This window comes from Porites lutea, chromosome 12 (genome assembly GCF_958299795.1).
Source record: "Porites lutea chromosome 12, jaPorLute2.1, whole genome shotgun sequence".
In the NCBI taxonomy this organism is placed as follows: domain Eukaryota; kingdom Metazoa; phylum Cnidaria; class Anthozoa; order Scleractinia; family Poritidae; genus Porites; species Porites lutea.
In genome coordinates, this window is record NC_133212.1 from 9,332,568 (window position 1) to 9,345,211 (window position 12,644).

General features: G+C 38.3%; 1 protein-coding gene across 1 annotated transcript; it reads left to right on the forward strand.

Annotated features, from left to right (window-relative positions):
• The first annotated feature begins 2,960 nt into the window (after positions 1-2,960).
• Positions 2,961-12,256, forward strand: LOC140921137 (reticulon-1-A-like). Its single transcript, XM_073371101.1, has 8 exons — positions 2,961-3,083; positions 5,210-5,441; positions 5,973-6,012; positions 7,332-7,430; positions 8,987-9,056; positions 9,541-9,587; positions 10,333-10,391; positions 10,967-12,256. The coding sequence occupies exons 2-8, from the start codon at positions 5,227-5,229 to the stop codon at positions 11,055-11,057; spliced, it is 621 nt and encodes a 206-aa protein (XP_073227202.1). The 5' UTR covers positions 2,961-3,083; positions 5,210-5,226; the 3' UTR covers positions 11,058-12,256.
• Positions 12,257-12,644: the final 388 nt, after the last annotated feature.

Consider the following 12,644-nt stretch of genomic DNA (forward strand, 5'->3'; position numbering starts at 1 on the left):
TTTCGGGCCTTCATTGGGATATTAAATATAATTGTGACGACTGGAAAAAATGAGAAAAAAAATCTACTGGTAGAAACTGCTCTCTTTTTGTCAGTGTTAAGGTTTTGAAGAGAGTTTTTTAATTCTCTAACCTTTCCATTCGTAACATGTTTAAACGCGGACGTCATCTAAATTAATTATGTTTCTTGTTTTAGCCTTTTTTTAATTATCGTAACATTGACTCTAAAAAGGCCTGTGGGAACCAGCCAATAAAATAGTATTCGAAAAGGACAGAAGGCAAATTGTGGTCACTTGACGAAATATCTAAAAATCGTAACTGTTCATCAGTGGGATGCCTAAAATGTGTACAATTCCACAGTTGGTTTAGGCGCCATTAAATCCTATGTAAGTATCTAGCCACACAGAGATATATATATAAGCGGAACGTTGTCACAGCAACTTTGTAATGTTAGTGTGGTGAGTTACACCACGCCAACATTAAGGTCTGGAGTAATCAATCAGCAGGCCTCGTTTATATGGAGAAAAGTTGTCTCGGGAAAGACGGTTACCCTCTCAGCCGAGTCAACTTTAGCGAGCGTATATGTGAGGAAACGTCGAGTCGTTGAGCTTTATGCCCGAGCCAAAAGCGCTCGCGCATGCTCTGATTATCTCGCCGTGATCGAGTTGACCTGGATGGGCAGGTTGGCATTATATTCTACCCACCAAAACCACATCGATCGAGAGGGACTGAGATTGAATTTTGAATAACTTAAAAGTCGTAACCGAAGATTCTCGGAAAATGTACGGATGATATGCGCGAACAACCGAACATCCGAATACTAGATCGGACGTTCTAACCACTGAACCACCAGGGCTTTAGCGTTAGTGAAGTCGGAATTCTACTATACCAGCAGAGTGTGCTACACTTCTCTACTGGGAGCTGAAAGAAAGAGAAAGGCTCGAGAAAGGCTGCGTCCATTTCACAGTTGTGGGGGTGCAGAAAATATATGAGGGGAATACAGTTTCATACATAATGACTGAGATTTTAGTAAGATGTTGGAAACGAGCAAAGCGGCGAGGACGAATCGCGAAGCTCGCTGGTAAGTGCTCGTTCTTTCTCACGCGAAGAAAAATCAAGAACAACCTCTGGAACCAGGATAGCTAGGTGTAAATTACAGCGAGCTTTATATTCCCCATGGATTTTATTGACTATTTTGTGGTTCAATTTTATCCTTGGTTTAATTTTTATTTTCCTTTGTTTTTGGGCATGGTAATATATGATAATGAGTTTGAAACAAAAGAAAATGAAAATTGAACCATGGATAAAATTGAACCACAACAACTATATTGACTTCCAAAATTATTTATATTGACTTCCAAAATTCTAAATTTGTAAGACTTATGAATGTACATAAAGCTTTAGCGCTTTTCACAAACATGCGAACTCTAAAGTTCAAAAGCCGCCTTCACAATAGACGTTTTTACCGATACGGCAGCCATATTGAATTAATTCGATTTAAGGAGTATTATAGGATGCCCAGGGGGGCATGAGCACATTTCGTTTGTATTTTCGAGCGCTTTTCGGGACATTTTTTCTTAAAGTTTTCTTAGAATAAGATTGTTATGGGGAAAAGATACTTGTGCAGTGTTTGGATGTAATAATGATCGCCTTTTTCTAGTTTAGTATTAGAAATATGGTCTTTCACTGTATATTTCTCGGGAAAAAGGCGATCGTTATTACATCCAAACACGGCACAAGGATCTCTTTCCCCATTAAAATCTTAGTCTAAGAAAACTTTAAGAAGAAGTGTCCCGAAAAGCGCTCGAAAATACAAACGAAATGTGCTCATGCCCCCTGGGCATCCTATAATACTCCTTAAATCGAATTAATTCAATATGGCCGCCGTATCGGTAAAAAGGTCTATTGCGTTTTTCGCTGCCGTCAATCATAATCACGATCACAAGCAACGAACCTTGGAACGGCCAGGAGGGTGACCCCACAATTGCAAAATAATGACTCAACTAGACGAGTCACCCTACTCGCCGAGCCACCGGTTTATTTCGGCATGTACTCACGATTCGCCACGTTTTGTAAGGGAACGTATGAAAAGTTGGCTCACTCAGGGTAGCTCTGGTAGGCGAGTGAACCTTCTTTCAGGACAACTTTTCTCCATATGAACCGGACATTAGACACCCATGACATTAAATCATGGAGAACATCGCTTTGTAAATAAACAATATCTTGCTGGTGTTGGGTCTGACAACAAAGAATCCACCACGTTTTACACCATGGATCTCAACGACGACGACAAAGAAGTCTTTTACACACTGGTGCAATTCCACAATTGGTTTAGGCTCCATTGAATACTATGTAAGTATCTAGCCATACAGAGGTATAAGCGACGACAAAGAAGTCAGTTACACAGGTAAAGAACTGAGATTATGATTTTCTTATGATTCAGGTTGCACTGTAGATCCTGTCACTTTTAGTGATAAAGAAATCAAAGTTGTCTCGTCCACAAAGTTGTTAGAAGGTGTAGTTTCAGAAAATAAAATTTGTATGCAAAAAGGCTACGTGACTCTCCTGCTCTCTTTAAACGGTTAAAGCAAGCAAAAGGTACACCTTTACCTCATTGCCTCACGAAATTTGTCACCATTTACCCTGGACTATTGTTAGATTGTTAAGTTTTGTTTATTTTTTATTTATTTATTTTTTTTGAGACTCCAAAGCTACGATAATAAAGTTTTCAGATTTGAGCGTAATTAAGACATTTTTTTGCAAGAAAATCTTGCTGAGTAGCTTGAATTCTGCTAGTTTTTAATTTTCTTATTTCCTGTCTGCAATTTCCATTTTTGCGCGATAGTTTGTATTTGCTAACGAATGAGGCCCAATTGTATGACTTCGCGTCAACTTTTTGAAAAGCTGTTTTCGATAGTAATTACGTTACCGCAGCCTTTCAGAATAGGGGCTCTTTTTGAATATTTAATGTTTCTAATGTCAGCTGCCACTGTCTCGCTTTTATATTGTGCAGAAAAAAAACTGTTTTGAGTAATCCATACTCAGTTGCTGTCTTAAGATAGGCTGAGGGAGCAGAAGCTTTGAGGTAAGGCCTTGACAACAGAATTCTTGCGATAAATCATGGCGTTTAGGCTTCCATTGCATGTACAGTTGTCGCATTTTTTGTTTCACACTTTAACTAGCATTTCATTATTGAGTGTGTTTTTTATTTATGAACGTAGCTCTCCCGATCACTTTGATCGTTGTCACATTAAAGATTTCGTTGAGGTAAAATTTAGCTTGCTCTGTTAAGTAATATTCATAGCCTCTACGCTTCAAAAAGTTCGAGCATCAAATCGAGCGAGTGTATGCTTTGTCTGTGCCTACAGAAGACATATACTTTTTCCTTGAAGTTTGTCGTAATGCAAATTACATTGGGTGTGATCAATATACGGCCAAGCGAAAGCTTTGTATTTACTCGATCTTTGACTATATTCATTTCAAAAATCATCAGAAAAGACTTAAGACATTTTGACATCTTTTCACAAATTTGTATTCTTATACACTTATTTTGCTGAAAATTAAAGGTCATTTATTTCTTCATATATGGAGACATACTGCTCGGTCTGCGGGAAAATTGTTATATTCGCAGCGCTTGAGCAGGGTGATATTTTGGCGTCTGAAATGATTCGACGGAATAAGTGTTATTTTGTAACCATTATCACACAAAAAAATCAATTTCAAATGCCACAGCGTTGTATAAGGTTTATATCCTTAAATCCTGATGCTTCCTTAATTTAAACCTGAGTTGAGATTCAGTTTACAATAATAGCTGTATTCAGAACAAAAACTGTAAACAGTACACACTCCGTTAAGGAATATTTAATCATTTAGTGATACTTTTGCTACCCCTGTGCCACCAAATTTTAAAAAATCCCTTTCTCCGAATGCAACTTTGGCAATTAATGAAAAAAAAAAAATGGGCCTACGAAAACAATGTGGCTTCAACATGAAGAAAAAAAGATATTCGATAACTGTCTAAGGACGTCATAACTCCTGCCAATATAATACTATCATGGTTTCTTTAGTCCATGTTTTTTGATCATATGTTCTTTGAAATGTGGACCACATCCGAGATCCACTGCAAAAAACAATACAACTTTCAGTTCAAACCAACCGATTGATTGTATTAAATTTGTCCGTAAAAGAGTTTCCAATTATTCACGACCTTTATTTGACAACAGTGGTTTCCCTGTCAATCTTGAAGAGACCTTTTCCCTTCATAAAAGAACTGGAATTTAATTTTGCCAAGACAAGAAAATATCTCCCAATTATTGATAGCCATAGTTGTCACTCTGTGGTCTACCAATAAGACTTAAAGACCTTCTACCCGCCTTAAAGCTAATCATTGTACACTTACTTTTATTTTACAAAGGAAACTCAGTTTTTCTCAAAAAAAGAAAAGATTGTTTTCAGTCGCCGCTTCTGTTTTCCATTTTCAATGAGGGTTGGATAATTAATGGCTGCCAACTTGCCAGCCATATCATGCTCATTGACTCGAGAATGAACGAAATTGCAGGCTTGTTGTGCCCTGCGTTAGAGGTGACACATATGAAATATTAACATAAGATAACTACATCTTTCATTCACTTTTTTTTATGCTAAGGTAAATGCCATTAATGTTTGGGAGATTTAACCTTTCACTTCTAATAGTCCATAGGCCTCCGAGCTGGAAACTTACATGTTGTCGTGTCACGGCGTCTACATCTACCAGTTTCCGTTTTTTTCTTTTAGTCTAGAACAATTTTTGGTGCGAAGTTAGAGTAACTTGCAAGTCCCACAAACCAGACAGCAAAATTTAGAGACCTCGAATTGATATTTTTGATATTTTAATGACAATTTGTTTTCCTTTTTTACATCTTATACTCTAATAGAGAGCGGAGCATCCATTTTGGAGGGAAAAACTGTTCCAAAATGCGTCTCAAATAAACTGGTTCGTCAAAATGCCTGACATGGACCTGGGATGGATTATGGGAGTTTTTCTGCTAACGGGATTGCAATAAAATTTTGAAAACATGTCGCAGCCCAAAAAATCTCGCTTCATATATTTTACGAAATCTAAAAAATAAGGGAAAATGGCAAGAGTGAAGGAAGACTGGTTTCTGGCATTGCCGTTTAACTTTTTTTGTTTTGTAGACGAGTGAATTTTAAGTTATTTATACTTTTTTTCAGATTAACTTCACTTTGGCATGGACGTGAAGGACATTCTTTTGTGGCGGGATGTCAAAGTGTCGGCCGTTGTGTTTGTCAGCGGCTTCGTACTTTTGGTTTGTCTTACACAGTTTAGTGTGGTCAGCGTCATCACCAATACTGCTTTAATTTGCCTCGCTCCCATGCTGGCCTTGCGACTTCTGCTGACTGCAAGATCTGCTTTCTTGAAGAGCGAATTTGAACATCCTCTTAAGTATGACTTGCTTAACACATAACTTATTAAAAAAGTCGAGATAAATATGTATATTGCTTTCAAAAAGTTTCCAAATGTAACAAAAACATTTAATTTTCTTTAGTAAAATGCCAAGGAAACCAAAAGAAGTTTTACTGAAATAAACGAAAATAACTCTAATTCATGGGAATTCATCTTACCTCTTTTACATGTATCATTTTCAACGCCTAAACTCAAAGAGGGCAAAACCTATTTTGAGACCCTTTTTGTAGGGAAGAGGGCCACGTATGTCCTTATTAGTTTGAATTTCAAAACGCATCGTCTCGCGTTTTTTAGCGGGAGCCATGTCCGTATGGATATTTCACTATTGTATTTGTTGTTGTCTAAGTCGCTGTCGTAGTTTCAGCGAAACCCATCTTTGTGTCGTTTTTCACTATTTGATATGTCTTATGTTGCTTTTTCAATGCCACTGTGACATGTCGATTGACAGAATTCTACCTTAAAAGGATTTTTACATTGCTAAAGCAAGACATTTCTCATTTTGTCTCATAGAGTGTACCTGTCCAAAGATATTGAGGTATCTAAAGACAAGGTAGGTGACATCGCTTCTAGTGTCTCTGTCGAAAATTGTACTAGTGCAAGGGGTCTACTAGAGCTGAACTGGGTACGGAGATTATTAGAGACCTCAAGATCGAGGTTTTTGGTCAGCTATAGCAAACTGCGAACGTCAAGAAGTCACATGAGTAGTGCTTTGCCGTCAGTTTTGAGGTTTGAGGTTTCTCGTTTGTACGGCTAGAGCAAGCTCTAGAGGTGAGTGATTCCCTCGTCAAACTGGTTTTCGAGTACCAAGGGAGGGGGGGGGGGGGGGGGTGGGAGGGGGTGAAAGCGATTTGGAGAATTGTGCGTACCTCTGAAAAAAATCCTGGATACGCCCCTGACAAATATTTACGTTTTCAAGCTTCTCAAAAATAGAGGTCGAACAAATTGTCAAAAACGTTACGTTAGTCCCATTTTGTAAAACAGAGTGCTTTGATTAGATTACTAGAGTTTTTTGAACCAATAAATTCCCAAGGGAAGCCAGCTGTAGGTGAGTCTGAGCGCACTGAAGTGTGAAGTTACATCAAAAGACTCAAAAGTGAAGTTAAATCCTGGGGAGTACTGCCATATATGGGCTATATGGATATGTGCCGCTGTGAAGGGTATGGTTTTCAAGCAGTTTACTCTAGGATAGGGTATATAAATCAGAGCTTTTGGGTCTAGAATAGGGTATCATTTTTCAGGAAACTGATCAGCTGGTTGAAGATTTTATCTAGACTAGGGATTGTGGTATAAGGTTTGGTTTTGGCTAGACTACTGTGCTAGTGACCTAGTTTCTAAAAAACAGCTACTCTAGGATAGGGGGGATTTGGGAGATTTGGGGAGTTTACTCTAGTATAGGGTAGCAAAATTCAGCTGAACTAGCTCTGGTATAGGTTAAGGGTTCCAGGGTCCCAGCAGCACATCCCCACCCAGAAATTCCTAAAGTAACCCCCACCCTCGGGGATTAAATTAAGGTCGTTTGGCCAAATTAACGATTTAATTTCATCAATTGATCTTCAATGTGCGTGTACACAATCGAGGATTTTAGACAGTTAAGGTTTGACGGAGATCACTTCAATCACGATTCAGAGAACCATTTCTCAGTACATCACGATTCACCGACATCAAAAATGGTCGATCACGGCGTCCCGAAAACAAGCTTGCCAATCTCAGAAACACATTAGTCTATCTTCATTTGATATAGCCCAACTTCAGTTTAAATGAGCCCAGCATGATTGCTGCTAACTGGAGAAACGAATCTTTGTAACCAAAGAAAATAATTTTTACTGATGATATCCGTGTTTGTTTTTCTGGTTATAATTTGAAACTTAGGCGGACCAGGTTGGTGAAAAAGTCGCTGAAATTGCTGTTTGTCTGACATCAAAGTTGAAAAGACTTTTCTTGGTTGAGGACTTGTCGGAATCTTTAAAGGTAGGCTTTTCATAATTAGACTATAAGGGCGCCATTGCATTTTTCAAGCGTTTAAGTTTTTTCAAGTTTCAGATTCTAAGTTAACAGCTCATTGATGGCATGAGCTGTAGCTACTAAGCACAAGGTAACGTAGAAGATAGACGGATATTCTACGTTTATCATGCAAATTTGGCGGTTGAAAAGACTAACTTGCTGGCGTTTTAAACAGAAATGGGCTCCTGACAGAAAACGAACTAAATTAAAAAAGGGTAAACGATAAACATTGGTTTGCTTGCGTGGATGGATAGTCAAAGGAAAACTTTACTGAAGGAATACGATTCTTCAGTTGTGAACTGAGGCTTAGTTTAAATGATTCTCAGTGCCGGATCCAGATCTTGAGATAAGCGGGGGAGGGGGCCCCGGCCATCCAGACCCTTAGATATTAAAGAGGAGCGGGGCGGTCTCCAAATAAAGTTTCTCGGCCCTTTGGGCCTCAGTTTGGTCTAAAAATAAGAGGGGGCCCCGGGGGGCCCGGGTCCCTCCTCCGGATCCGCCACTTATTCTAGAAGAGCAGATTAAAACACTTAAACAAAAACTAATCTACATCTTTTATCTTCACTGAGAGAAGACAATTTTCTCTCGTGAGTAAATATTATCTCGTTCCCAAAGGCTTCCGCTGGAAAGGGTAACAATAGCCCTGAGACGAGTTCACTGTAGAGCGGATATAGACTAAATGTCACTGCATAGAGCTACTTTCTCAACCTCATTTCGAAGTTCTCTCTTCCTCCCAATCCTTATATCTAATCTCTCAAGTTCTCCAAAAGCATTTCAAATCGCACGAAGAAATAGTTTTCGTTCGTTTTGTCTCCCGATCCATGATCCAGTCGCTTTTCAAAATGACCGCGATCTCTCTAACAACCGTAAATCACTTCACCATTTTATATTTTTATCATTATATTGTATTTTATTGTTTATTAGAGCAGTTTTCATTTGAGTGTCGAAAAGTAATTGGTTTTGCACTTTCTACACGATGCGATTGGCTTAAAAGATTCGCGCCACCTTTTCATCCAATCAGAAGTAAAACCAAAGCCAATTGTGACGCGCCCGCATGCATTTTCCCGCGCTTTGCGTCAGCCACATGTAATTACTTCGAGTTTTCATTGGTTCAATGTATTGTCTGTGTCCTATGTGATTGGCCAGAGTAATTACTTTGGTTTTGGTTTTACGACACTCAAACGAAAACCACTCTATGTCGTTGCAGGTTGTATGGGAGTTTACAATTTGGGTTTATGAACAAGACAGGTCAATAACTAAGAGTAAAATTCTACTGACATAAATGACTATAGGAAAGCTTCAAGCCTGTATTAATGACCATGATTTGTGATCGTAATGGACCTGGGCCAGTTAATGGAAAGGTGGATAGCGTAATTCCCCGGATAAATCGCTATCCAGAAGATAAGTGTTAGGGAAACCAGTGGATAGTGATTTATCCATGGATAGTGCTCTTCAACGTCTAAAAAACCGGGCACTGAAAACCAAATGTGAACGTACATTTACTGTTACTGTTATTCCTGCAGCTGTTAATAGTGCTGTACATTCTGTCTTATGTGGCACAGTGGTTCAGTGGAATAACGCTCACGTTTATTGGTAAGCAGACTACGAGCAGTCTCTCTCTTTTCTTAGTCAGTCGAGCGAAAGATACGAAGATTAGTACTCGCGCGCCCTCGATTCTTACGCGTCTTTTACCTTAGTTTGTAACTCATACTCGTTCCCAGAGCCCGTCGTTTCTTTTGATCACGAGGTCAGGGAAACGAAGAGCTCTTCTAGCAACTTTTAAAAAGTGCCAGAACACTAATCTAAGATATGGAAGTGCTCAGGGTCCCCTGTTCATTCCTCGACAAAAGCGACAAAGTTTGTATCAAAACAATGTCGACCCCAACTTTTCTATATTGCGAGATCTTGGGGTAATAAGGTTGCAACTGAACTGAATTGGCAACGATAGGCATATAGTGAGAAAAAGTATTTTGCAAAGGAAGACCTTTCTTTTGAAATCAATTAAGACATTAACACCTTAACTAATACTTACTTTAAAAAATTATGGCCTTTTCCTTTTGCGTCGTTATTTTTGCAGCCTTCGTTGGAGCTTTTACTGTCCCTAAGGTTTATGACATATACCATGTAAGTACTAGTTGAATCTGTAATCACTCTTTACACTTCAGTGTTAAAAATAAATGGTGCGATGTCATCTTCTGAATTTAGTTCCATGCGGCAAATTCTATAGATCTTAGATAATTAGCCTGGCAAGTAGCTTCGTAGCAGGAGTCTGCGTGACATACATTAAATCAGAGAGAGTTCTAGAAATCCCGCGTTTTCCCCCCAAACCAATAATATACTACAGGCTAGGAGTAAGATTAAATAAGATAAAGAAACTAAACATAGAAACTAGCATGTGATTACTTCAAAAAATGCCTAAGACCCGTGCAAATGGACTCAACATTGTTGGATGTTTTATGTTGCGTCCCCAGTTGCACACCCTGTTGCATCCACATGTTGTTGCGCAAACTTTGAAACCTTTTATTTTTAATCTACGTGCAAACGGACACAACAACTCCCAACACTGTTGGGTTGGACAAAAATTTTACGTTTGTTTGCACAGGGCTTTTTTAGTATCCCTTGTTCACGTCATTAAGACAGTTCATGCCGTTTTTTCTGCCAATGAAAATCCCTCTAAGGGCTACAAATTTAAATCTTTTGCAACTTTTATTTCGAGTGCAACTTAACACGAAATAAAGAATACTGCTAACTGATCTCTAAACTTGAATGAATCAGGAATTAAAACAGGGATGATGATTTTATAACAAAGGAGTTGGATATAAAGCTCTGTTATAGAATTAAAGCTGGAACCTTTGACATTAAATTTCAGGGGGAGATTGACTCGTGTATGGCGAAAATAAATCAAGCCATCGAAGACATGACTGGAAAGTAAGTGCTTTTAACCTTCATGTTTTTATATTCTGGAGCAATATTTTTACTCACTCTTAAAGCCATCTGTAAATACATGTTGTGGAAGAGGCCTAAGATTCTTAACGGCCGTGACGTTAAGCCCTCCGCCCTGCGTTTTACCTAGCTTGTCCATTTGAAGAGGATGTAAACATCCCGACACTGTAATGGAATGCAACAAGTCGACTCCTCGCAGGAGACTTTTGTTTGCGCTTTGCTCTCCAGGCATCTTGTTATCATCTGCAAGTGTCGACTCTGCCAGTCACGCTAAGACAAATAACATAAATAATGATGATAATAATAATGATGTTGATGATGATGATGATGATGATGATGATGATGATGATGATAATGAAGATTATGATAATGATGAAGATGATAACAATGAAAAAATAATAATGAGGAGGAGGAGGAAGATTATTATGATAATGTTGTTGTTGTTGTTGTTGATGATGATGCTTCTGCTGATGGTGATAAAAATAGTGTCAAAACCATAAGATACGCTTTTTAACTAATAATATCGATTGAAACGCCTATGTGTTTTCATTCTTATGTAGGATAACTTCCAAAGTACCGATGGTCAAAGGAAAAGAGATCCCAACTCCGGATGATCAAAATTCCGAGGATAACGACAAGAAGACGTCTTAAACTCGTTACATTATTCGTTTTCATTATAATTCGAGAGAATTACTTTCTGATTAGGATGTTATGATTTGGAAATCTTTTGAAGGCTAAATTTTATTTTAATTATAGCGCGAGAAACAACTTGTGTTGCATAAAAGCACCTTAAAATAATCGTGATATTTTTGCAGGTTAATGGTGCACTGTCAATCAGCTCCGATATATCGCCTTTCAATTATACAAGGTGCACACTACAAACCTTTAGTTAACCTGGCCTATGTATGTTTTATAGCCTGCTCCAAGGCTATCCCAAAAGACTGCACAGTAATCTAACATATGCATGGACATCACGATTCCGTACGGTTTTGCACCGCTCACGATTAGTACTGAATAATTACTGTCATTCAGTCAGCGTTTTGGAAATGTTCCGTTTTCATCTGCCGTAACTACAAGTTCAGCCATACCCACACATTCTAGCTTGCTATCAAGCCATCCGGGGAACTCTTGTCCCGTCCCGCTGCCAGAGCACCCCGGAAAGCTTGCTCGCAGGCTACACATATCCGGTGCTATGACAGCATGCACCGGAAACAGTTCGAAAAGATGTTGCTAATCTTTAGGGAACCCTTTTTCAATGTTCAAATGGCAAGGAAGTGATAGATTTGTGTCTAGCCATTTGAGCCCAAATGGTATTATCCTTAGGTAAGAAGAAATAGAATCGAAAGCTCGAAACAAACAAAAAACAAACGAATGAGAAAAATTAATTGTTTAAAGTGATCTTGTTAAGCCAAATTAAATGCAATGTAAAAATACATACATAGAATATAAGTAATATAAGTAAGAATATAAGTTATAGATTTTATTTATTTGTATTTTTCCTTCCCTAAACATTCTTTTTAATAAAGCCCGCAATAAAGGAGATATGGAATAATAATAATGAATAATAATAATAATAATGCAGTAAATCAAGTTTATTTATGCTGTATCGATTAATAAGCATTATAGGGATGCCGTCCTTTGAGGGCATCAAACATCAGAAAGTTATAATTTGGAGACAACCTCCTTTTTGCTAAGATTCCTTGACAGCTGGTTAAGAGACAACAGCTGTAATAATAACTAACATAATGCTGCTAAATCAAATGATCTTTTTAAGTGGTTTGTAAAGAGATTTAAATTATAGGAAAGATATTAAAATAGAATATGAGATTGCAAAAGAAAAAAAAAAAGAATTCTTGCCTTCAGTTTTGTCTGCTTACCTGAGTGTAACTATCCTACTTTTACCCCGCCAGTAGACGTTTCTCTCTTGCATGGCTTTTAGCGTTTACGAAGTCGTTTGCGTAATTTTCTCCATGGTCTGCGTCTAAGCAAACCATCCAGCTTTCTCTGTTCCATGCTTTCTTAAGGTTGCTTGATTTAACTACTGATATTACTATGCTGTAACTATACAGTGTAACATTACCTGGGATATATATCTCCTTTGTGGTCATGCTGAGAGATAAATTCATTTCCAAATCAGAAGCACTACTCCAGAATCAGAGCGCTACCCAAATCTGTGTGGTGATGCGTCAGCAATATGGATTTTCTGCGCTCGTTCTTCAGACTTCTTTTCGCGGAGAA

Coding starts and splice junctions, on each gene's coding strand:
- LOC140921137 (XM_073371101.1), top strand. CDS start 5,227: ATGGACGTGAAGGACATTCTTTTGTGGCGGGATGTCAAAGTGTCGGCC. Junction 5,442..5,972: donor GAATTTGAACATCCTCTTAA/GTATGACTTGCT, acceptor TTTGTCTCATAG/AGTGTACCTGTCCAAAGATA. Junction 10,392..10,966: donor ATCGAAGACATGACTGGAAA/GTAAGTGCTTTT, acceptor ATTCTTATGTAG/GATAACTTCCAAAGTACCGA.